Source organism: Sordaria macrospora, chromosome 4 (assembly GCF_033870435.1).
Source record: "Sordaria macrospora chromosome 4, complete sequence".
Classification (NCBI taxonomy): domain Eukaryota; kingdom Fungi; phylum Ascomycota; class Sordariomycetes; order Sordariales; family Sordariaceae; genus Sordaria; species Sordaria macrospora.
Genome location: NC_089374.1, coordinates 2,618,685 through 2,642,994, shown reverse-complemented (window position 1 = coordinate 2,642,994; position 24,310 = coordinate 2,618,685). Strand labels below are relative to the sequence as shown.

The window sequence follows — 24,310 nt, the reverse complement described above, 5'->3', positions numbered from 1 at the left end:
GAAACATCGAGGTTGAACAGCGGATGGGCACCGCTCCTTCTGAGAGTGGAAGTGACTGTGGCCCATCATCCACCGTTACGAAATTGCAAGAAGTGGAAGGTACGACAACCCTTCATGGGAACACCCCACTGCACCACACTATGGAGCTTACTTTCCACTCACAACGACAGGATTTCTGACGATGCATTCTCAATGCGGAAGGCATACTGGAGGGCCCCTTCCCACAGTTGGGGTTTAACTGCAAGACGGAAGAGGGAGGGAAAACTTTGCTCTGGCCAGAAAAAAAAACCTGAACTCTTCATTTCCGAACCGAGAGGCCAGAACATTCTATGCAAATACCTATGCACCGCAACAATTTCTTTCCTTGGAAACCAAATCAACAAAGCAAAAATTGCGAGCGCTCAGCTCAGACCCACGGCCTTCGCACTGAACAGGATTGAAGCGGCTGGACTGCAGCTCTTGACCTCTATACGTACACTTTGGTGGGTTTCTGAGTGTGTGCCCTACAAGCCAACATAGCCAGAAACGGTCAATGGACGGTTGGACTTGGTACCCGGTGTGTATTGTTGCCTTTCCGTCCATTTACACACTGCTCCGTTTAATACTGTACACCAAGCTAATTTCCTACAGGCCCTCCATTCTCTGCAGAGCCACTCTTGAGGTTCGCGTCATCCGCATCTCAATGAAACTCTCCAAGAGTCTTGTCTTGGGGTTGTTAGCGACTCTGCAAGAGCCATCAGTGGACACTTTGTGGACCTGGGACTGGCGGGCGGCCTCCCATTTCCCATTGAGGTTGGCATCCAAATATTGTTGCGGCTGCTACGGTTTCCCGCTTCCCTTCGCCCTTCTCGTCGACTGGTTGATCCGACACGTACGTACATGCATGTAGAAGCCGTTGTGGGCGGAGGCGGGGCCGATCGAATCTGATTTCAGGCTTGTGATAGTGCCCGAGCGCCAGAAGGAGAAGGCCGACGATCTGGCGGTTTCCCGGCCAGTTACGGAGCAAGTCGTCTTGCGACCTGCACCCCGGTTTCGGCTTTGCTCTCCCGATCAGCGGGCCTCGCGGGCGTGATGAAACATCACCTCACTTCCTTTTTCTTCCCTGCCCACCCGAGGTCCTTTGTAAATTAACTGTGCTGATATGAAGCTTCAGGATCAAGATGGCATCAACGAGCCGACATACCTTGAGTCGATATCAACTCCGTGTTGCACAGGACATCAACCTTGGCCGCAAACTATCATTGATGACCAGTCCATCTCCTCACTACCTTCCCCTTTCTGTGTTGGCCAACAGCATACCTATTCCCATGCCTGGTCATCTTCTCCATCTCCATACTACTCCATCTCAGTGGTTTGGTGTCATGCGTCTGCAATTGCACGCTGGCTAGAGACTGGAAGATACGTTACCACGGAAAGCATAACCTCCTCCTCAATTATCATACTATGAGGCATTTTCATTTCGTCTTATTCCACACACCGAATCGTGGCCTCGACGTCCTGCGGCCCGCCTGCGACTAGGCAAGTATCCGGCTTTTGCTTTAAGCCCCTCTCGCCGCGTCCTTTAGTCCCTTTCCCACTATAGATACATGCCGCCTGCTATTGTCTCCTGTCTCCAATCCGTATTCCCCTCTCATTAGCAAGCAACTTCTTGTAACCTGATATCTGCACCGACTATTGGTCAGTCCTCGAACTGTCCCTGAACTGATGAACTGGCACTGCAGCCTGCAATGGCTCAGTGGGGTTGCGCCGCTCCAGTGTCTTTTGGCAAACATCTATCACCACCAACCTTCGTCAACCTACCAGCTGGGGACGAGACCTACCAGAACCCTTGCCGTCTTGCGTGGTGTATCTCGGGGATACCTTATGTGGAAGCTGGTGAGCCCTAGGGGCTATCGCCGGAGCTCTCTGAGCTCTGCTTTGTCATCCAGCAACAGTAAAGATGCATGTCTACAACCGAGGGATGCTGTAGGCATACACCCGAGTAGATAACACACATCAGCTTTCCTTTCACGAACCATGTTTCTTACTCGAAGAACCCCATTCCGCTGTGTGGCTTTTCAGATACGGCATAATGTACTTAAGAACTCACAGCGGGTTCTTGGCATCAGATGTAACCGTTTCTCGCAGGATGATACACAGTTCGCAGAGGTACAGACACAGTGGGCGAACAGGGTATTTGAGAGCCTCCTTCTTCTCATCCTCACCCAGTGTCGGTTTGCTCATGCGTCCTCATAACTTCTTCTATTTCTTTCTTCGGACACTGAAACAAACGGAAGGGGAAGTGACGCCCCCGTAGCGGTGTGCCAAAGCCACCATGTAGGAGAAGACAGATTATGGATTATTGCGTCAAGCCCTTTTACCTCACCTTCAAAAAGCTGGAAAACTGCCAAGATTCTCAATCACGTACCAAGACTTCTTGGTTGCCGGAATAACCGACTTAGGACCGCAGGATTGGGCTGTTGGGCTGGGTACTCAACAAGAGCCTCATTTTTCAGAGAAAATGGGTAGCAGGTTGAATATCATTACGTCTCTGCCTGTGTCCGAAACTCGCGGAGCATCTGGAAGTGCATACCTCTAAGTCGCCTCTGGTTCACCAAATGCGCCGTTTGTACACGTTAAGTACAAGTCAATGGATTAATCTTGGAGCAGTTCGGGAGGTTGATAAGGTAGGTGATCTCATCAAATAGTCTCATCCGTGCTGGCAGGTGTCACAGGTCACAACTTGACAAGTAAAACCGTCCATTCCCTATTTGCGCTTGTGCTGCATGTCTCAACGCTATGTGGAGAGTGTCTCGCAAGGCTCGACATCGTCTCATCTCAGAGCATGCATCCTCATATCTTCAATAGAGAGCTACCGCAAAGACTGCATTGATCGACATTAGCGTAGGGCTCAGAAAATTTCTTGCTGGTACCGTGTTTATGAGAGATATCGACGATCTTGACGATCAAACACATCCAGGAAGTGGGCAGCACATGCGCTGGGAACGATGGACAGACGTTGGGTAGAAGATGGTGGGGTAAGGAGGGGAAGAAAATGACAAAACAGGTAGGGGCATCAAATCTAAGTACATGATGTTCGTGGAGGGGTTCCCCCTTGCTTTTCATCTCGGAATTGAGACCTTAAACTCTCATTCAGTTCGGGGCATGACTTCGATAGTACCGGTGGTACCGGCAATACCACTAAGTCTTCTGCCGCTGCTTTCCCTTGTCGAAAACGAAACACTTCCACACGTGTGCTGTGATACGCTCACATTCTGGGTATCGCTTAGGTATACTAATGCTCTCGTCGATACCGCACAAGGGGACAACCGATATGTTCCGTGCGGATCATGTTTATGCGTACCTCACGGTACGGCAACAGACGTGAGGTAGGTTGCCGTCCTTGGCGGTCTTCCGGGGAGGTTCAGGTCAACATCCGTTGACACCCGTGTAAATGGATCTGCGCTAGCACTAGGTAAGTACTCTCGCCATTTTCTTTTCCGTTGTTCAAGGATTGTTAGCTATTTGCGTGGAAGCTTAGGGATCCATGGTTGGATTGGTACCATCCATAGCAACGCTGACATCGCCTAGTTAACCGTGTGGACTGTATTACCATTACCCTTCCACGCTGTCGAATCATCCCAACAGGATTCCGTCTCTTCTTGAACTCTTCAAGCGTACACTAAGTCGGTTTGCAGTCCCGATTTACATGTTGCTGTCCCGGCCGTCCACATCCGATAACCGCAACCCAAGACCTCCAAGACTTGCAGTCGGGGACTTGGCAAAAGCTTATGTTGTCTCTCATCCTCTTATAAAACTGCCTTTTCAAAGCCTTTTGCCAAGCTCAATAGTCCCTTTTCTTTCTTTCGTGAGGCCTCCAACGGCTTCTCAATCCCCTTGTCTCGGGTCCCTTTTCTTGTCCTCCGTCATTCTCGGAACACTTTCGATCCTCTTGAATTTTCGCTTTTTTTTTTCTCCGACCGCGAGAGGAAACGGAGATCATATGTGTCACGGCAGTCCAGTATTGCCGTCTTGGTAGTCTCGGCATACCGTCAGGTTACGTCAATGGTGTGGGTTGTGATACATACTCTGCAAGGCCGCTTAGGTACACTACATTGGTGGAGCAGGTTTTGTTCAAAGCGTTTGTAAAAACCACGAAAAATATCTTCAACCGGCCGTGATAGTGGCCTCGAAAGTCGAAAAAATGTGCATTCACCTACCTATACGTACAAGTGTACCTGACCAAGGAATCCTGTCGAAGGGAAAATCTTCAGTCCCTTCCCTTCACTTGGCAACGACACTTCAGCTTCCGGTTGACACTCTGCATCTTTATAATATTCCTCGTGCTTTTTTGCATGGAATCAAAGTAAACCACCCGTAACAACCAGAATCTTTCTTTCCTAACAAATACACTTCCTTCTTTCTTTTTCCGGTGAACGGTGATACAACCAACCCTTTTCTATTACCGAGCTGATCGAACAATGTCTAGGTATCAGCCGCCCTTCTCACGGGAATAGCAAAGCTACTGTGCCTATCAAATCGATGCAAGCACAAAGTGAGATTGGGGGTCTTTGCCTTGTATGCACGTTATGTTCACATTCCACATGGGAAACGCCATGCACATACCTACATAACGCAATTGATTATGCGAGTGCGCATCAGCCACCCCTGCATTATCTCTGATATAGACACGGCAGGATGAGAAGAAGCTCGCACGATCCGTGGAAGCAGCCGTGAGAATGAACTTTGGAGACTACCGATGAGAGGGTCCAACAGACTCGGTGCGCTTATCTTCTGTGATCGAACGGTTGTACGGAACGGGAGTGTCTGAATGGAGAAAAGGATAAGAGAAAAAAAAAAAAAAGTCTGTTCCCAGTCTATTATCACCTTCTGTGCATTGTGAGACACTCAACAACTTACCAGCTTCACAAAGTTTCTTTCACAGCCTAATAAGGTATCTCTGTAACCCCTCCCCCCCAAGACGAAGCGCAATACCAACGACAAACTTTCCAACAGCTTTTTGAACAAGACTCGCAGTTGATCACTAGGCAAACCTCGAACTGCATTTTCTGTCACCCCACAGTTCTCCCTTTGTTACCTTATCAGTCAGCCCAGTCAATACAGATATAAACTATTCGCAAAAAAAGCGCCGTCAACGCTTCGATGCAACAATGAACAAGGCAGCGAGCGAACTAACTAAGAAAAGATAAACCTATCAAGACAGGCGGAACAAAGCCCGCACATCACAACTGGAGGAGGTCAACTGACTGACTTTGGTAAGAATAAGAAAGAGGTGAGCAAGTCAGCAGCGAGAGTGAGTGGGTAACAACATAGTGCGATTTTCGGGTGCGCTAACCGAGAGGTACTAGAATTAGTAAGAAGCATGTGTGAGGAGGTAATAGAATGGATGGGGAGCGAGGGGTAAGTAGTGTACATATTTCTAGCTTGAGGGGATAGGTAGGTACTATGGTAGGTGTGTTACACGAACGAGTATCCATCCAGTCGGGGGAACTTCGGTAAGGTTAAGGTAGGTAAATAAGTGTACCTACCTCATGGAAACTTTGTGTGTGAAAGATTAAGAAGAGGTAGTCAGTCACCTCCACCGCATGCGGGGAACATGGGAAAGACTGAAAATGGAGGACATCATATATACGGAATCGATAGACATGGCATTGGACTTGGACTTGGGACTCTCACTTTGTCCGATGCACTGCATTAAGGCAGCTTGGGCTTTACTCGACTCAGGTGCGAAGAAGAAAAGTTAGGCCGATAGGTGGTCCAAGGACTTGGGAGTAATGGCGATCTGAAAGATGATTGATAGTGCCTGAACGGAAGACACTTCGACAAAAAGGCCATGGCAACTTCACAGCAAATCTGATAAGTAACCATGACTGGAACCTTGTCTGATGTTTGTACCTACAAACTGCACAAGCGATAATACCATGCCATCTCCCTACCTACCTAGAATCGCTAGAAGTACTCGAACTTGAACAAATACCTTACCTTACCTATCCACCAAACTGACAGACCACGATCCGACTCGCTACATACCCACGACTCGCGACCGGACGAAAGGAGACCCCAAGTCCGCAACGCGTAGAAAAGTGCCAATGAGCAATTACCACCACCCACCGCTTTGTATTCCAATGATTCCCATCATCCCCACTGGTCTGTCTGTATGGAGGTATGCGATCTGTCAGTCCGGCTCTAGTCCAGTCAGTCGGGTTACTCAACACGGGCTTATTAGGTCTAGTCTAAATTCATGTTCCATCCGCGGAGATGGAGGATCATCAGGGACGAATATTATCAAATACAAAAAAGATATCGGTGGAAAGACGGTTCAAAGACAGGCAAGGCAGTGTAGATCTCAAACACCGCTAATCGACCTCGACTTTTTTGCGGCGTAAAAAAACGGGTCGTGTCAATGTCGACGGAATGCCATCAATCGCCTTGTCTTGCTCAACCACACATACCTACCTCACTCGAAGAAGTTTGAGTAATAAATTCCGCCAGTGAGCAGTTGTATAGTGTTGATTATTTATATGTGTACTATAGGACACACATGTATTTAGAGCATACCTGTACTTAATAAGTGCGTGTCGACGTGATGCTACAACGTGTGGCAAGCCGATATTATTCACGTTAACAAAACGTAGATTACCTATCAGTATACATTTCGTTTGGTTGAGCCCGTAATGATAGTTAGTTTATACAAGTTTTGCTCTTAGCTGTTGGGAGTGTCTAGATAGGTTGAATGCCTGGCTTTTCTGTATAGTTCATTTCTAATACCGGACTAAAGTTGCGAGAGTTTTTGAATGAGGTTCCGATGTTCTGAATACCTAGCACGTGATAGAAACAGTATTCCCGTATTTATAAGTATCTTCCAGGTTTATGCAAACGTGACTTTAGCAGATTCCGATACTTCTAATATAAACGTAAGTGAAGAAAGGAGTGACGAGAAGCTGATAGGAAATTGAACGAAAATTGAACGAAAATTGCAGAGAGAAGCGAAGAGAGAAGTGAAGAGAAAAGTGAAGAGAGAAGTGAAGAGAGGGTGCAGAGAAATGAAGCAAGAAGAATTGACACGGACCGTATATTCCCATGTGATAAGCGACCTATGTATATGCTTACACTTTCCCTTCAGCCCCTGGAATGTAAAATAGAGTGACTTGTTCATTAACCAGAAGGATATAAGCACTAGCTAGTCCAAAATAACTCCGCCCCGGGACCATATAATCTCAGCGCTCAAGGTATATATGACCTCGAAGTAATCGTTCCGCGCCCTCCACTACCAGCGTCCCAAATCAACCTTTGATAAACCGTGTTTCCGCTTTTGACGTCGCTGCCTCCTTAGGCTATTGCCTCCTACCTTCCACCGCCTTCCCTTCTCCCTTGGTCGCGACACCCCCAACCACCACCTCATTCGCCCCTTCCATAGCCTTAGCCACCACATTCGCAAACCCACTACCTCCTCCTTTCTTACCCTCATTGTCCCCTTCCCGTTTTGACTGCCAAAGATCCTTCGGCGTAGCTGTTGCACCCTGCTCATCGTTTCTCCCCTTCCCACTAGTCCCAAATAGTCCCCCACGATCTTCCTCCACCTCTCTCTGGCCATTATTCCCCAGAATGATAGTATCATGTCTCTTCTTATTCAACCGCGTATGATAAATCGTTCCCATACCCGTCCCAGACCCAGTTCCTCTACGGTCATTAGCCTTGCTATTCCTACGAGCGCCATTGGTAGAACTAATACTGGCCGAACGCTTGATCCGCTCAATTTCGTCTTGGAAGGCGTTATCGTAAATGTTGAAGTCGACCATGGTCGGGCTTTCTGAGACGTGATCGGCGGACGGAAGGTCAGAAGTGTTGATGGAGAAGGAGGTGTCAACGCCGCCTACACCGATGCCGAGGTGAGGTGGTTGAGATTGCTGTTGGGGTTGGATCTGGTCAGAAGTTCCTGGGCTCGGACCGGGTAAGATTGTCATTGAGTTGGTTAGGGTAATGGAGGATGAGGTGGAGCTGAATGGTGCAATAGAAGGGAGAGGGTTTCCGGTGGCGAGGGGGTGGAGAGGGCCGCCGCTGAGGTTGTACTTCCCGGCCAGGGTTCGGTTGATGCCGAAGGCACGGGGACCGGTAGGGTTGAAGAATTTCCTGCGCTCTTCGAGAATGCGGTTTGCAAATTCGGCTGTGGATTCTTTGTCATTTTGCGTAGGTTCCTTGAAGTTGGTGTTGGAAAAGTCAATGTCTAGCTCGTTTTCGTCAGGTTTGACTTGGACATTTTGGGGTTGGGATTTGCGCGTGGCTCCGTTGCGGTTGAGGAGACTCTTGAACTTGGAGATTGCTCTCATCTGGACAGTGTTAGAGATGAGTGAAGCATGGATAGTTGGAGTTCACTTACCACGCAAAAGAGATGGCTCATCCGCCTGGTAACGGCATGGTTGAGCTCAAGAGCATTGGGTACTTCAATTGGCTCAGAGCAGTTCTCTTCTTCGCTAAGTAGCGGGTCTTCGCCGTTCTTGGTCACCCAAGGGTGTTCCTTGATATTCTCAGTCAGCTGCATCAGATGCTTGAGTCAACGAGATCACTCACCCTGAGCTCATGCATGGTAATTCTCTTCGCCGGATCCTTCTCCAGAATCCTATGCATCAAGTCAAGAAACTCGGGCTTCTCGTCGGGAGGAAACTGAGGCTCCTGGGTTTTGATCGCTTCCCACATCTCCAGCTGGTTATCACATGCAAATGGGAGCTTGCCGTAACGCAGACAGTACAGAGTAACTCCCATAGACCAGATATCCGCTGCCCTGCCCGAAACATCGCCATGCTTTGCGCACAACTCAGGTGGCAGGAAAGCCGGTGAGCCTGCAGGCTTTGCTGTTTTCATCTCATCTGTCTTTTCGAAGATTTCCGAGACTCCAAAGTCGACGATCTTGAGGACGTCGTCCTCAGTGAGGAGTAGGTTGTCCGGCTTGATATCACGGTGGATCACGCCTTGTGAGTGGACTATAGACATGAGTGTAAGCTAGAGGTTTGCGACAAACATGCGTGAGAGAAGACTTACGATACTCTATACCCAAAATCAGATCCCGAAACCAAAAACGACACTGTTCCTCGGGCAGGGGTTCAACAGATCCATGAATGCCCATCTTCATGACCACGCCCTTCTTACACATTTCCAGCACCATGTAAAGCGAATCATCCTCGGGGTCATCCAGCACCTCATACAGCTGGACAAGGTTGGGATGATTCAGCTTCTTCATGATGGCAATCTCCTCCCTGATCAGAAAGAGGGCATCCTTGGCCTCGAGAAGCCTTTGCTCTGAGAAGCGAGAGATGGGCTGGTTGCGAGGGCCCCTTGGCGCACGGCGAAGAATTTCGGACTGAGCGCGCCTTCTCAGCTGAGCCTTGGAGAATTGCTTGATGGCATATTCCTTGCCAAACTGGTCGGTGGCCAGACGAACGGCGCCGTAAGAGCCGTGGCCTATCTCATCCTTAATGAGATACTGGTTGATGCGTTGGCGGGAACAGCCGTCGATGTCGTCGTCCAGATACTCGGATCTCGCATTAAGAGTTTCCTTGACTTCTCTGTGAAAGGACGGTGTTCGCTTGTGGTGTCTCATGGGACTCGGATATTGCTGCATCTGGGCTGGGGCCGAATGAGTGTGAGGAGGAGTTGCCGGTCTCGGCCTGCCATCGTCGGTTGGGTCGCCATGGAACTGGACTGAGATTCCCGGTGAGAGCAAAGGGGGGGTTGTCGTTTGTGGGTGATCTGGTTCAAGGGAGTCGGTCATGGTGCTTTGGATGCCGGAAATGCGTGGGCGGAGTGGTAGCGAGAAGGTTGTTGATGATGTTGTAGGGCAGCGAGGATCAGGGGCCCGGGGAGGATCCTGAGGTTGTTGATCTGACATTTTTCGTCTTTGAAGAAAATGACAAAAGAGCGGGATATGTAAGATGTTGCAGGTGCGGATGCTAATGCTGGTAGTACGTCCAGGTCTCTACACTTAATGCAAATGCAAGTGTAGTACCTATTACCTATCAAATTCGAATGCCTCAGCTATGACAGTTATTGCGTCTGATGTCCAAGGATGCCGATGGTTCCTTCGAAAAATGTTGAGCGGGAAGAGCCGTGAACAGCTGTTTTTGGTGCAGTGGTGGTTTGGCGCTGAGCTAGTTAGTGCGGGGGTTCTTCTCAGAAGCGAGGAGTTCAGAGATGACGATTTTATGTTGCAATTCCCGCCTGGGCTCCAAGTTCTCATGAGGCCCGGCTTGTCTTGTGGAGAGGACGCAGGGTGGTTATTCTGGACGTATTTTGCATTAGGCGAGAGTAGGCCCGGACTCGGCACCGAGGTAGGTTGCCGGTGTTATAAACTTCTTTTCTTTCAAATCGTGAATGAATGGAAACGGACAAGCTTGGCAGAGGGGATGCCCATCCGCCCAGGAACGTCCAGGGCTCACACAAAGGGGCGGAACCGTCCAAAACAAGTGGACAAAAGGCACAGATGTGGAATGAAAGGGAACCAACAAAAAAAACGGGAGGGGGACCCTTGAAAGTCATGTCTCGTCAGATTCCATAGGGGGTCAGATCATGGTGCAAGATCTCGCCCTAGGGCTTCCTCGTAGGGCAGTTGCACCTCGATCCGTCTTGTCTCTTAACTCTCTCTTCAAGTTGATGACTACTTCCTGGCAGCTCCTCTTTTAACCTTCTATAAGAGTCTATAAGAGTCCCGTCGTTTATCTCCGCCATCATAAATGAATCGAAATACATGACAACTTTCCAGCGAATTGCCAAGAGGACAAAATCGTAAAGTTGATACTGCTGATTTTGACATCTGCTATTTTTGTACGAAATAAATATGAAATCCTAGCATACCCTGTCCCTATAACGGAGCTTTCCGTCGTGTGTAGATCACTACAGCGGCCAGCCTGTGCGTTCGGGAGGCTGACGGGATGAAAGTTGCGCTGAAAGTTTCCACTGTTAGCGCATTTCCTTGACGCCGTAGCGCACCCGCTTCTAGCCCCACAGGGAGCACGCCCGGGCGAACGACTCCCGTGGCCGACACCGACCTGGACCGATTGACAAACAGCGGGACACCGTTCGGGGCAGGGATCCGCTCCGCATTCATCATCTCAACTTGTGTCGCAACCGTAACCAACGGTCCTCCGTACATCATCTTGTCGCAACACATGTGCCTCTTCTCAACAAACCAGTTTCACAACACTCTTGCGTCTTCCCGCTCGACATCCGCCGTTTTCGCCCGGCGCACCGCGCGATACCGATCGCCATCCCCCTCCGAATCCTTAAATCGAGTTACTGGCGCTCCGGCTCCGAGCTACACCACCAACCATGGTCATCTACTCCTTTTACATCTTTGACCGACATAGTAAGCCCCGACCTGCCCCGGAAGCTCAACCTGACACCTTGCTAACCTTTGCCCCCTTACCCACCCAACAGCGGAATGCATATACTCCAAAACCTGGCTCCCACCCCCTCCCGTCCCAGGGGCAACACCACAACAACAACATGATGCCCCCATGATAAGCACTACCGGCGCCGCCGTCAACACACCCGACTCTCATCATTATTCGAATCCAAACGCGCTACGCAGCGGACGCTCGGCGGTCAGCGCGGCCAACAAAGCGTCGGACGACGCCAAGCTGATTTTCGGCACCGTGTTCTCGCTGCGCAACATGGTGCGCAAGCTGGGCGGCGAGGACGACGCGTTTATTTCCTACCGGACCGCCCAGTACAAGCTGCACTACTACGAGACGGCGAGCAACCTGCGGTTTGTCATGTTGACGGACACAGGGACGCTGAGCATGCGGAATGTGATGCATCAGATTTATATCAATTTGTGGTGTGAATATGGTGAGTTTGTCTTTTGGCGCTTTGGGCCAGCGGTACTCCCTAGAGGGTGTGGCTGCGGTCGTGGGTGGGTAAGGGAAGGAAGGGGAAACAGGAGGTTAACAACAAGAAACAGTGGTCAAAAACCCTCTTTCACCCGTCGAACACAAAGGCGGCGCCGGCGTCAGGAACGAGTTATTCGAGCTGGGCTTAAATCAGTTTATCACGGGTTTGATGTGAGAACTTCATCCAACCCTTGATCGAAATCACAACAGCACCAGAGCACAGACACCCGGCCCGATTCTCGCTAGCAGACAGATGGGCCTCCAACGACACTCCATCCACTCTCAGTTTTCTGCCTTTCTCGCAGACATGGAAGCTGATGAAAGAGTTCGATACATAGCGGTCGAACCGGCGGCCAACGATAGCGATCTAGAGTCGCCCCATTGGGGTTTCCCCGGGACTAAAGGTTTTCGGGACCAGTTATGCGGAAAAAGAGAGCCCCAGGCAACGTCGATTCGCGAGCGAGCGAGAAGTATGGGCTCACTGAAATGTCGGGGGGGGGGGGGGGGGGGGGGGGGGGGGTTCCGTCGTGTTTTTACACGGACGCAAGATGACCAACAACCCACGACTTGGCCGCTATCGGAACTGGCTCTCAATGAGACCACTGGCGTATGAATGGATGGGATGAATCGGCTCATACATAGAGAGACGTAATAATCCGTCAACGGAAAGCGGTGCATTTATACCACATATTAGTCGTAATGAAAGAACCAAAATAATGATACCAACAGAATGATAAGAGACAAGCCAACGCTTGTTCACTGCCTCAAGACTCTTTATGATCCTCTTTATTCCATCTAATACAAGAGTAGCAGTAATAGTATAACAACATAAACCCTCATTATCTAGCCCTCGCGCCCCTCCCGTCTTCCATCATACAAAAAACCTCATCCAACCATCATCCAATCCTCCCATCCAACCCCTTTACACGCCAACAATTACACATGCTTATCTCCTATCTTCAAAAGACGGCCCCCTCGACCCCGGCTGTGACGCACTCATCGCCCTCTCCCACGCACTATCGAACCCGGCCGTCGGGTCCGGATTAGGATCCACAACCACCAAGCTCTCTTCCACGCCCGCTGTCGGCCCAGAAGCACCTAGTGACTCTATCAAAACCGCCGACTCCTCAACTGGCCTTTCCGGCCTTTCTCTCCTACTTCCCCTAGGAGCGGGAGCCGATGCTAATGCAGAAGCAGAAGCAGAAGCAGCGGCAGGAACACCAGCATACTCCTCACTAGCGATTTCCGCCTGCCAATTACTACTATAAACCACCGCCGCGAACCCCTCCAAGTCTCTCACGCCCTCCATAGCCTGGAGGTACTCATTCGGCATACCATTACCGATGGCGTGAGCCTGGCGGGTGAGAATCGAAAGAATCTTGGGAAGCAAAACGGCGCGGGTGATGGGGCGTTCGATGTCGATGCTTTGGCGTCCCGCGTTGTGGAGGTCGGAGGAAGTGGCGACGAGGGTCGTGGAGGTTACCACGTCCTCACCAGCCGCGGCGGCTTCGGGAGTGAGGGTGACGGCGGGCGGGGGGACGGCGGCGGGAAGGGAGGGGGTTTCGAAGGCGCCGACGGTAAGTTTGTTGTCGAGGAGGACGGTGAAGCCTTGGTCGAGAAGCTGGGCGAGCACGGAGGAAAATGCGGGGGACTCGATCAGGTCGGCAGTCTCGTCGAGGAGGCGGCGGAGGGAGATGGTGGTTTCGCCTTCGGGAGTGGGTGCGCTGGGCATGGGGAAACCCTGGGATTCGTCGAGCAGGATGCCGGATTCGCGGAGGACAAAGTCTTCCAGGTTTTGCGGCGGGAGGAGGAAGGGGAGCCATTGTGTGCTGACACCAGAAGAAGAAGAGCCTTCGATGATGGTGCGCACCTCGCGGGTGAGCTTGGAGAAGGCGTCGAACGTGATGGTGTCGCGAGGCGAGAGGGGGCCGAAGACTTGGCGGACCGCGGACTCGACCCGCTGCATGACGTCTACCCAGCCCCGGTTGAGAAGCCACCAGGAGAAGGTGAGGTACTTGCGGTTGACTTCAAAATCGGAGCCGTAGGCTTGGCCTTCGCCGTCAAAATCGCCGTCGTCGTCGTTGTTCTCGAGCGCAATGGCGCCCTCGCGCACGGAGCCGGTGGCGAGGGAGACGACAGAGGAGAGGTAGCTGCGGCGGCCGAGGAGGTTGAGCTGGATCCGTGTGAGCATGGTCAGTAGACCGAGAGTGTAAATCAAAGTGAAGGAACGGGTAATTGCTGTTCAGTATTCTGTTAGTACGGTCAACTGGGAATATGTAGGACGGCCAGATGCTCACAGCTGATCTTGAGGTCATCCCAGAGCTGTCTCTTAGTCTTCCGCGGCTTCTTGGGCGCCTCTTGTTGGGAAGCATCGCCGGCCGATTCGCCCTCGGCGACAGGCGGTAGAGGTCCTGGGGCCAGGAAGCTGGGATATGCACCACCCTCGCTCTGCACACTGAATCCGCTGATCATACTACGGCCATCGTCGTCCATGGTGCCGACCTCTGAAAATGTTGATGGGGTGAGAGAGCTGATGCTCTTCTTTCTGTTGGCTGGGCTCTTCATCTGCTGGATCTCGTATGTGATCCTTTCGGTATTGAGGGCCTCAAGGATGTTCGTCGTGGCGGTAGGTAGGAGGGCGAGGACGGTAAAGGTGCAGTCCTCCTGGTTCTGTTCGAAGCGGCGTCGCAAACTGTCGATAAGGGGGTTCAGGGGTTAGCCGGGAACGACAACGACATTGTTTGACTGAACATACTTCTCTTTGGCTATGCGATCACTGCTCATGCGCTCGCGCGCATCGTTGAGCTTTCTCAGGACATACTGGGTCGCGACGTAGCCGGCGCCGACAACACCAGCGCCGATGGCCAGAGGTGTGCGATTGCGCTTGAACCACCGCCGCGTCGAGGCGAGCATGGCGGCGATTGGGAATTGTAGGACGGCAAGCTCAATTGGTCGTCCCCTGTCTGTTGTATATTCTTTATAGATGGTGCATATGTAATCGGCCGGTGTCGTATGCGATGCGTGGCCGTCGAATATCGAGTTTGCAGCTAGAATGGATCTCGAAGTCTGGGTCCTTAACGGTGAAGAGCCCCCCCTAGCTTCAGCTAGATTCGGGAGTCCAGGTCGCGCCCCCCGTACTGTATAATCCATCGGCAGCGGATACCCCGTAGCGCACTGATAACCTCGGCTCGTGGCCAATCTGATAGGGCTGATTGATCCTTGCTGGGACCCTAACCCTGTCAGTTGAGTGTTGCGTTTTGTTACCATCCGTAACGTATGTAAGTTACGACTGGGTCCAGCTCCGGTCGAGCTCCGACAGGGGTAAGAGTCCGCCAAGTTCACTCGATCTGGTCCATTTTACCGTCATTATAACTGCTTGACTCTGGATAAGTAACTCTGCGCATCTCGCTCGCTCAGGTCGTCGATTGGGTGCTCATGGTGCGTTCGGTTTCTGAAAAGGGGGTCAAGCTGCTGATGTCATTTCTCTTTCTCAAAGGAGCAATCCCAGTCTTCAATCCCCAACCAAATCCGGGGCATGTGGGGCTCGTTGCAGGCAGCGTTGGGCTCCGGCGACCCCCGGGGTCCCACAGGTCCCGCAAGTTGACAGGGAAGTTGGACCCCAGAAAGGGCACAACGTCACACCACCACCAATCCGCCAAAAACCGCCCTTGTCCTTAACAACCGCTCTTTGACCGCCCAGCCAGCCGCCCCGAAGCCGCGTCAGGGAGATCACTGCACACAAGACTTGCAGAGGAGTGCAGAGAACTGTTCGTTGCGGGTGACTGCGTTTTGTTTGATGCTTGTTGCCCCTCATTTTGTCCCATCCATTGTTGCGCATTTGTATCTTTCCGCCCGCCGTCCGGTACCTTTTAATCGATAATCAATTTACCCCTCCAAACCATCCATACAATCCTGCCACCGCTTATCACTGGTCGCCGACGGTCGCCTGCCGTAATCGCATGACCTGAAGTCAGAAACCGGAAAGGGGAAGAAGAACGAGTAGAACGACGAACCGCCGGACTTCCCTCCACCAAAAACCTCAGCCGCCGCGAAAGGGACGAACCGCCGTCATCCCAGTCAGTCAGCATCCAGCGAGAGACCAGACCATTCCATACCAACCAACCAACCAACCAAATAATCACCATCTGTATCGATACCGATACCCGCAAACCGCACAAACCATGGAGAAAGTCGCGCCCGAGTTCACCCTTGAAGCCTTTGCCGACCCGGCTTCCGTGCGCGACGTCGTCCGCGGCATCCTCCACACCATCTTCTTCCTGCGCTACTTCGTCTCCCACGAGCCCAAGACGCGCGACGTGTGCGGCCTCGAGCTGGCCTACATCCCCGACGCCGAGATCGAGACGCTCATCGACCAGCGGGTCGCCACGCTCGTGCGCCAGCTCGAGGTCGACCGCAACCAGTCTTCGTCGTCACAACATCACTATGGCGGTGGCCCGGGAGCCAGTTATAGCGGAGGCGGCGGTGGAGGGCGCGGGCAGATAACGGTGCAGTTCTTTGAGAAAAAGCGGAGGAAGACATGGTATGGGATGGGAAGGGGTGACGACGAGGTTTGCTGGGAGAACTGGACGGTTAAGGTGACGGTTGCTGAGCCGAGGACTGAGTCAGGTATGTTTGTTTTTTTATTGTTCCGTCATCCTTACCAGTTGACAACTACGATAGCTAACATTTTTGTTTTTCTTTCAAAGAACGACACAAAGTCCGCAACGCAATGGAATCCACCCTCCAATCCACCGTCTTCAAATGCATCACCATCGCCAACACCCACAAGGACCACATCCCGCCCATCACCACCAACGATTCCAACCCGTTCACCTACCAGATCAACGTCAACCCACACCACGGCGGCGGCGGCGGCGGCCTCCACGCCACCTCCCAGCAACATCTTCAAAGCGCCAGTAGCAAGGAAGCGGCACGAAGCGATTATGGAAGCTCCGGGAACGGCGCCGGTGGCAGTAGTGGAACTAGCGGCGGAAGCGGGCGAGGAGCAGGCGGGCTAGCAGGTGCCGCGGGCGGTGCGGCAGCGGCAGTCGTTGGATCGTGGGCCACCAGGATGGGTATCTACTAGAAGGATACTAGCCCACCTCGGATCATCAACTCGGCAGGGAGTGTCATTGCAAGCATGGGCATGTCGGTGCGCGATGCGGCTGTCAAGCTGGATGAGATGTGCGCCAGGACGATTGACAGGTGGGATGAAGATTACCAGCAACTTCTGAAGGACGGGGGGAAGCAATTTCAGGAACAGGAGGAGAGGAAGAAAGCAGAGAAGGCTGCGAGGAAGTGGGATGAGACGTGGAAAAGAGAGATGAAGTGGCGGGAATCGTTCAAGAGGAAGAGGGACGAGGCGATCAAGGAGGCATGGAAAGAAGAGACCTTGAAAGCAGGGAGGGAGTATGAAGGGGAATGAACGAGCGAGGCTTTCCAGTTTCTGCGCAGGACACCAAAATCACACAAGTGCAGGTTCAGCTTTCAATAAGGTCTTGGGAGTCCGGGGGTATTCAACAATTCAGACCTCATTCGCTCACTATACTATAATTATTTTGCGGGTTTTCATCGGGTTTGGGGATATTTGGAGAAAGGAAGCGAAGAAAGATGCCAACAGCATCATCACCATCATCATCATATCATCAACAACAACAAAGCATGCATGGATTAAGGGCGTTATGGGATTACTTACAAAATGGGGAGAGAAGGTTAAACGGGACTTCAGAAGCAGGACTAAACGAACCGAAACCATAGATATTTCGAGTTACTCTTATTATTTTGGGTACAGCATACGCTTGGACGTAAGGAATTATTCATTTCAAACCCCAATCCCGTCAGATTTTCGATTGTTTATTCTTTATCTTATTTTTCTTACCTGTTCTCTGCTTTGAGATAAAGAGAGAGAGCTTTCGGAATGGGACAATTAACATACACGAAATGTTATTGTGGCACCATTGAATAGGGTACCATAAGAGGTAATGATAATACACACAGGGAGGACACTATTGAACCATACAAGCAAGTATCTACGTGGGAGTTTTGAAGCAGAGTATTTGAGCGTGACACTATAAAGAGGATTAACACATAAAGGCAGTATAGTAACTCATGCCTGGTTTATTTATTTCGGTATGCTGAGCTACCACGGTCGCCGTAGATCTGGCCCTGAAACAAAAAAAGCAAAAGAAGATGGGAAAATCAGATTTTGTGCCACTGTCCAGCGTCACCAATGCCCTCTGACGACGCTAATATCCGACCGAACCCTCAAAGACAGAAAACATACTGGAAACAATCAAGCCATGCCGTATCGCTTTTGCTATGCACGTGAACCAGCCTCAACCGACTGGGCTCAAAACTATCCCTTTCCCTGACCGGGGAAACAACCAAGTCCCTTTCTTTGTATCCATTTCCCATCCTTGAATTCCCAAATCCATAGAAATCCTAACCATCCATACCGCGGAGGGAAAAATCCGAGACGGTTGTTGAAGAACACATCAAATTCTTTCATGCCGTTAACCTGTTCCCCGACTTCATTCCCAAACCCGGCCAAGAAGGCCATAACCCATCCCAGCGAAACCGACCATAAAAGCAAAGAGACCGACCTAAGAAAAGAAAAGAAAAGAAAAGAAAAGAAAAGGGAAAAGGCTTTGCTAAAGGACCTTGGGCAAAGGAAATAGGTACGTATCCGGAGAAGAAAACAGAAAGATCAACAGAAAACTGGTACCAACTGCCATAACGAAGGGCAGAACATTCAATATCCCTTTGCAGGGTCCTGGCTATGATAAGGCGGAAGGAATTTCGAAAGGCAGATGAAAGGGTGGGAAAAGACACGGAACTCTTGTGTGAGTGGAAAGCAAACGCCGTTTATGCAATGTCCTCTGGTGGCCACCGGAATCGACGGCGACGAAATGTTGTTCATTATCATGAGACAAATGTAGTAGAGCTTGATGTTTTTGGTGATTCAAGCCCATTAGTCATATGGGAATGTATGTGTGGCCCGGGTAGGCATGGTCATTATGCCGTGCAAACCCCAACTCGGCGCTATTCAAGGCTGATATCCAGCAAAAGAGCAAATAATAATATGCGACCTAGAAGATGTTGCTGTAGCAGCGACTGTAGGACTGTCTTGGAGGAGGACCTGCTATCGTAGGGGCGTTGTTAACGGGCCGCGAGACATTGGCAGGAGTCGAGCCAATCTTTTCGAACCCTGCAAGCATGTCGATTCCGGAAAACTCGTTATCTTCTAGGAAGTCGGGACCGCAAAGATCGTTCATCATCATCCACGGCTCCAGGTTCTCAAGGTTACCATTGCTCATAGGATTGATCTTGCATGGAGACTCCAGGAATACCTTGCTTGGTGAGGAGGGCATGCCTTCAAACACCTTGCTCGGAGTGCCGGTGTTCAGGTCAACTGGCTGAGAAGGCACTTTGAGAAAGGAAGCCGCGTCGTTACCGTTTCCGCGAGAGAAGTTTGTCATCTCGGTAAGCGCACCGGTCGATTGCGACCTTTCAGGCCGCTGCCGTCTAGCTGACTGTTTGATCGGGGAACCGTTATATTGATTGATGGTGGGCGAGACTCCGAAGTTGTAGTACCCAAAGGGGCTGTCCTGGAAGATGTCGATCTCAGAAGTGACGTTATCTGTCCCGCGCTCGAACCCGAACAGCATGTCATCAAGTGTGAAATTGGGGTTGGGTGTAAGTTGTAGAAGGGAGTCATCTTCGGGTAGCAAGGCGGCTACACGTTGATAAGTAGCGTCAACCATGGACTGGACGCTTTCGCGGTGTAAGCGAAGATTGGTAGTCGGGGATACCGATGGTGGAGGCATAGGTGGTGCCTTTAGTTTCATTGCCGGTGTTAAAGGCGGAAGCATCTGCCCAGACTGGTTGGCCAGAGCTTGACGTAGCGGAGAAGATGAGGGGGGAGCATAGCCGTACGGGCGGCCCTTTGATGGGCTATCGTATGATGATGTTCGAAGGCGAGCGATCTCCTCTTCCGCCCGGCCTGTGCTGACGTGCGAACGATCTGCAGAGTTAAGCACGTTGGAATGCTGACTAGGGCGCAAGATTGAGGAATCAAGCGATGAAATATACCCACTATCGTCCATCGAGGTGGTCCATCTCTTGCGACGTCCTTTTGTCTTTGGTTGGGGTGGTGTTGTGCTATGCCGGGCTTCTACATGCTTGGGAACTGGCGGCGACGAGTGTACAACTGCAGGAAAAGGCGAGTATATATTAGATTCATTCGGAACTGCATTCTCAAATACGCGATATGTGACATCATCTACCGACCCGATCTCGGATGCGGCAATCGTGGCGTCTGATGATAGCTCTGGAAGAAGAGGCATCAATGTGGCCTGTGATGACGACGGGTGAGGGGCCAGTTGAGCTTGTGCCGTGGGTAGCTGCGGCGGTATGACAGGTTCTTCTGGCAGGGACGCCTGAGGTGGCTGAGGTAGTGGTGGTGGTGGTGGTGGTGGTGGTGGTGCCTGAAGTAGCTGTGGTTGAGGTTTGGATGACTGAGATTTGGGTGCTTGTGGTTGAACTCCGAGTGGCTGAGAAGGCTCAAGGCGTGTTGACATCACTGGGAGGTTCTCGGCCGAAGGTGGCGCTTTCCTCGATGGTTTCTCCTTCATAAAGAACTGCTCAGCGCCCGGTTCGATGGCCCAGTAGTTTCCCTTGCCCGGGTCGTCCTTTGGTCGTTCCTGCTTGATGAAATGCTTGTTTAGACTGAGATTGTGTCGAATGCTGTTCTGCCACCCGGAATCTGAGAGTTGGTAAAACGAGAAAGTCTCGGCGATCCACTTGTATATCTGAGATAGCGTGAGGCGCCGTTGTGGTGAGCGTAGAATGGCCATCCCGATAAGCGTAGCATAACTGTGATGAGGTTTTGTTCCATCGTCTATTATCGGAGGAAACGAGCCGGGTTCTGGGATCGGTATAGGCTCGCCAGTATTCTGTTTCTTCGCCGGTCTTGATTCCTTATCGGATGTTGGTGAATCAGTCAAGACTCGTTTTCCGGAAGATTTCTGGTAACAGTTCTCGAGAGGTAGGTTAAACTGGGTCGGCGCTGGGAAGATGATCGTTTGCGGGCTCTGGTCTACAAACTGAAGGTTGGTGAGATCCTGCGCTGGGGGCTTTTGAGCAACCGCCTTGAACCTAGACGTGGGAGGTTTCTTCTGCAGAGAATCTGTTGACGGAGCCAAAGCACCAGGTGGGGGCATCTGAACATTGTTGAGCTTCTTCTGACCTTGAGGGGGTTTTGTCGGGGCAGAGGAAGAATCAGATATCCGTGCGTTTGTCGGCTTCAAGGGTGACTTCTGCAGAGGCGCCATGGCACTTGGTGGTTTAAGCATGACGGTGTTGCTGTTGGCAGGCTGAAGAGGGCGGCGAGGTGGTTTTGCTGCGAGAGGCATCGGAGCCTGGCTGATGACGGGTGTTGTCTGGTCATAGAAATCGTCCCGGTATATTTGAAGTGGCTCGGCCGCCCCATAGCGCACTTGCTTTGCCATCATAGCGGCTGTGGGTGTGAGGTATTCCGGAACGGGAGAAAGAGTCCAGGGATTGAGGCCGGTTCAGGAACAGGTAGCAAACAACGAGTCGGTGCTTACTGTTCCGTCACAGCGGACACTGATGTTTTGGTGATGGTGATGTTGCTGACATGCGCAGCCTGGTTTTTCGAGGCAGCGGCCCTGAGAAATTCGAAACTGGACCGGGGGTGAAGTCGAATCGTGTGGTTCTTGGGGCCGGTATGTTGCGATTGAATATTGGTTGGCGAATGAGGTGGTCGTCAAGATGATTTGCGGTTGTTGACCAGGCCGGAGATATGAACGAGTGTCGGTTTGTGAGGTGGCCTATGTCGATGTCGTAGGGGTGTAAAAAGCCAAGAGACCGTCCGTGGCCGTTGATGATCCGGATAGATGTAGAAGGAAGCTAGTCCGTGGAGTTAGATGTAGGAAAGTGGAAAGGAAGTGGAACAAGAAGCACTGGGCTGAAGCCGTCTTTGGGTTGGCGGGTAATAAAGTGCCGTAAAATGATGAGAATGGGCCAGTCCAAGCGAGCAGATGGGAGAAGGACGGGACTGGGAGGGAGGAGGAGGTACAAGATGACTGGCCAGACGGGCTGGCTGGGCTGTGAAAGAGCAAGTGTGGGCGCAAGTGGGCAGTGACGGGACTGGCTGGATCACTGGCACTCGCACTGGCAGCGACTGGCACTTTTTTGGGTTCCAAGATGTCGTTCTGGGTGTCTGGGCCTGGCTGGCAAGGGACGGGTGGGAGGGGGTGACAGTGGAAGAAGATTCAGGTAAAACGGTTATCGCATGGATCGTCGTTGCGGGAAGAACAGGCACAAGTCGAAGGTCGCCTCCAAGGAACGGGTTTTTTTCTTTCTTTCTTTCAGATACGGTAGTGGACATGAAGATGCTAGGCGAGAGAACTGAAGGGATTCCAGCTGGATACAAAGATGGTTCATAAAAATGCTCGTTGTATTGATAAAGAACTCATGGCCCCAAGTTGACCGTGGTGTAAGTGGTTTGGAAATGATGAGGGGGAGTGTAGACATAAAAGATGTCCCACCTTGAGAGACGTCGAGAAAGGGTAAAATGGAGATCTGGTGAAAATGACGGTTCCAAGGTTGCGACAGGCAAGAGAGCACCCCAGAGGAAGTGATGACTGCCAGCTCACACCCGCTGTTCCAAGAACGCAGCCAAGTGGAGGCCGGCCCAGGCAGGGAGGGGGACGATGACACATGATTGGACTCTGGGGGACGGCCGCGGACAGGGGGTTAAAGTGGTGGGCCTTGATGGGCCTTACCACAGTAATTCCTGAATGGTAAAGAAGGCTCCTTCCTGCCTTTCGACTTTCAACCAGTCCCGTCCGTCACTCTTGTGTTTTATAAGACGCAACCTCTTAATCCTCTCCGTCCCAAGATGCAAGGGTACCTCTATGGTTCTCTAAGCCAGCTGAGCCGAGTGTAAGTGGACGACACTTGAGAGAACGGGATTGACAGACCTCATGGTTCATGGTGACCCTCTTCTTGTTAGATGTCGTCAAAGACATGTCTTGCACGGATTGGGCTATCAGACAAGGATGATAGATCCATGATTGATGGCGGGGACGTTATGCAACGATGAGCCTGCCGTTGTCTTTATTCCCTTTCTTTGGTGCAGGAGTCTAGCAGCACGCGCAGGCATTTTGTCGGAGTTGACAGGCATGTACTGCACCTGCCAGGCAGGCTTGATTGAGCACGTCCGCTAGTCAATCGGGTACTTCCGGTCATGCCTTCAACATTGAATTCACAAGAGTCCATTGTTCTTGCAGGAATGTACCGACCTATCTTTTGCCCGAGGCTTCAACCACGAATTTACTTCCAGTGGCATCTTCAATGTCTTTACCATCCCCGCCTTGCCCCTCCGAGATCCGCCAGATTTCATTTTTCATATCTCACGGAGACTCGACCGACGCCGGGCACCTAGATGCGCACGGAACCGAATAACCATCGATAACGGCTACACCAAACGTGCCGCAGCGTCAACGTCCGACCTTTGGAGTCAAGCAGCACGTTTGATAACTAGTTGGGAATCATGGACCGTTCAGACTTCTTCAGGTCCGTTTGAAGACATCAGACCAGGCCCGGAAGACACCGGCGCTATCTCCCTCTCCGAAGTGTCGAACTGAAACGCGCACCGGCACGTCTGAGGAGAGCTTCAATTAAACTGGTCTTGGCGCGAAGTTGCGCGTCTATTTCGTGATGCACTCTAACATTGACCAATCAGAGACCAATGAACGAAGCCCAAGTGCGGGGACTTACGCGACGTCAGTGCTACCGTTCGACTTTCAACACCACTTTCTCTCTCTCTTGACAAACGGAATCGACATTGCTCTTTAGAGTCCGCACGCCATCGCTTAGACGAAATTATCACGGCTGGTCGCAACTGGAATGCCATGATGATCAGGAGGCTCTGCCATCCAGCCCGTTCCAGTGCCGTCAACACCAGACTTGGCATACCGGTACCTGCCAAGTGGAATGAGAATCCAAGGGAGGCCCGAGTGATGGGAACGCCTTCTGTCCATAACCTCAAGCAGTCACCGCCCAAATGATGCCGTGATGTCCCGGATATTAGGTGACATCATTGGTCTTGACCGTCACTGCCTGTGCATATTCGTCTGGGCACACAGAAGACGGTGGCTATCTACCAAGTCCCCTATTTTTGATCCGCTGTCGCCGCCATCTTCCGGCTCGTCACTCGGTCCGATCGGGGCAACGGACGAGACAATGTGTCTTGCACTTCCATCCCTTTGGTTTCTCCCCGCACACTTCCTCACTTGGACACTTGAGATGACTTGCGTTACGCATCTCTAGTCCAGGACTTGAGCGCGCTTCTGCATCCGCACTGGCCTTGATCGTCTACATGACAGACCGGTGATGCCGCG

At 51.6% G+C, this 24,310-nt stretch overlaps 5 protein-coding genes across 5 annotated transcripts; 2 read left to right on the top strand and 3 right to left on the bottom strand.

The window, feature by feature from the left end:
* Positions 1–6,977: 6,977 nt before the first annotated feature.
* SMAC4_05352 (uncharacterized protein) lies at positions 6,978–10,311 on the bottom strand. The gene is made up of 4 exons (XM_003346409.2): positions 9,037–10,311; positions 8,569–8,978; positions 8,378–8,515; positions 6,978–8,327 (listed from the first exon to the last, which is right to left on the bottom strand). Exons 1-4 carry the CDS (start codon positions 9,881–9,883, stop codon positions 7,335–7,337), a joined length of 2,388 nt encoding a protein of 795 aa, XP_003346457.1. The 5' UTR covers positions 9,884–10,311; the 3' UTR covers positions 6,978–7,334.
* A 711-nt stretch (positions 10,312–11,022) lies between these two features.
* Positions 11,023–12,381, top strand: SMAC4_05351 (uncharacterized protein). Its single transcript, XM_066090274.1, has 4 exons — positions 11,023–11,356; positions 11,428–11,841; positions 11,954–12,053; positions 12,221–12,381. The coding sequence occupies exons 1-4, from the start codon at positions 11,320–11,322 to the stop codon at positions 12,243–12,245; spliced, it is 576 nt and encodes a 191-aa protein (XP_065946852.1). The 5' UTR covers positions 11,023–11,319; the 3' UTR covers positions 12,246–12,381.
* Positions 12,382–12,644: 263 nt separating this feature from the next.
* Positions 12,645–15,032, bottom strand: SMAC4_05350 (uncharacterized protein; the record flags this gene model as incomplete). The annotated part of the gene is made up of 3 exons (XM_003346407.2): positions 12,645–14,120; positions 14,180–14,574; positions 14,638–15,032. The coding sequence occupies 3 exons, from the start codon at positions 15,030–15,032 to the stop codon at positions 12,829–12,831; spliced, it is 2,082 nt and encodes a 693-aa protein (XP_003346455.2). The 3' UTR covers positions 12,645–12,828.
* Positions 15,033–15,563: 531 nt separating this feature from the next.
* Positions 15,564–17,958, top strand: SMAC4_05349 (uncharacterized protein). Its single transcript, XM_003346406.2, has 2 exons — positions 15,564–16,508; positions 16,589–17,958. Exons 1-2 carry the CDS (start codon positions 16,064–16,066, stop codon positions 16,966–16,968), a joined length of 825 nt encoding a protein of 274 aa, XP_003346454.1. The 5' UTR covers positions 15,564–16,063; the 3' UTR covers positions 16,969–17,958.
* Positions 17,959–18,005: 47 nt separating this feature from the next.
* On the bottom strand, positions 18,006–21,842 carry SMAC4_05348 (uncharacterized protein). Its single transcript, XM_003346405.2, has one exon. The coding sequence runs from the start codon at positions 21,392–21,394 to the stop codon at positions 18,971–18,973; it is 2,424 nt and encodes an 807-aa protein (XP_003346453.1). The 5' UTR covers positions 21,395–21,842; the 3' UTR covers positions 18,006–18,970.
* Positions 21,843–24,310: the final 2,468 nt, after the last annotated feature.

What these genes read in the sequence shown, in the direction of transcription:
- SMAC4_05348 (XM_003346405.2), bottom strand. Translation starts at nt 21,394, where the DNA reads ATGATGGCAAAGCAAGTGCGCTATGGGGCGGCCGAGCCACTTCAAATA.
- SMAC4_05351 (XM_066090274.1), top strand. Translation starts at nt 11,320, where the DNA reads ATGGTCATCTACTCCTTTTACATCTTTGACCGACATA. An exon ending in TTACATCTTTGACCGACATA is followed by an intron (nt 11,357 to 11,427) that starts GTAAGCCCCGAC and finishes CCCACCCAACAG; the next exon opens with CGGAATGCATATACTCCAAA. An exon ending in CAGTTTATCACGGGTTTGAT is followed by an intron (nt 12,054 to 12,220) that starts GTGAGAACTTCA and finishes TTCGATACATAG; the next exon opens with CGGTCGAACCGGCGGCCAAC.
- SMAC4_05349 (XM_003346406.2), top strand. Translation starts at nt 16,064, where the DNA reads ATGGAGAAAGTCGCGCCCGAGTTCACCCTTGAAGCCTTTGCCGACCCG. An exon ending in TGAGCCGAGGACTGAGTCAG is followed by an intron (nt 16,509 to 16,588) that starts GTATGTTTGTTT and finishes TTTCTTTCAAAG; the next exon opens with AACGACACAAAGTCCGCAAC.
- SMAC4_05352 (XM_003346409.2), bottom strand. Translation starts at nt 9,883, where the DNA reads ATGTCAGATCAACAACCTCAGGATCCTCCCCGGGCCCCTGATCCTCGC. An exon ending in GATTTTGGGTATAGAGTATC is followed by an intron (nt 8,979 to 9,036) that starts GTAAGTCTTCTC and finishes TCATGTCTATAG; the next exon opens with TCCACTCACAAGGCGTGATC. An exon ending in TTACCATGCATGAGCTCAGG is followed by an intron (nt 8,516 to 8,568) that starts GTGAGTGATCTC and finishes GAGAATATCAAG; the next exon opens with GAACACCCTTGGGTGACCAA.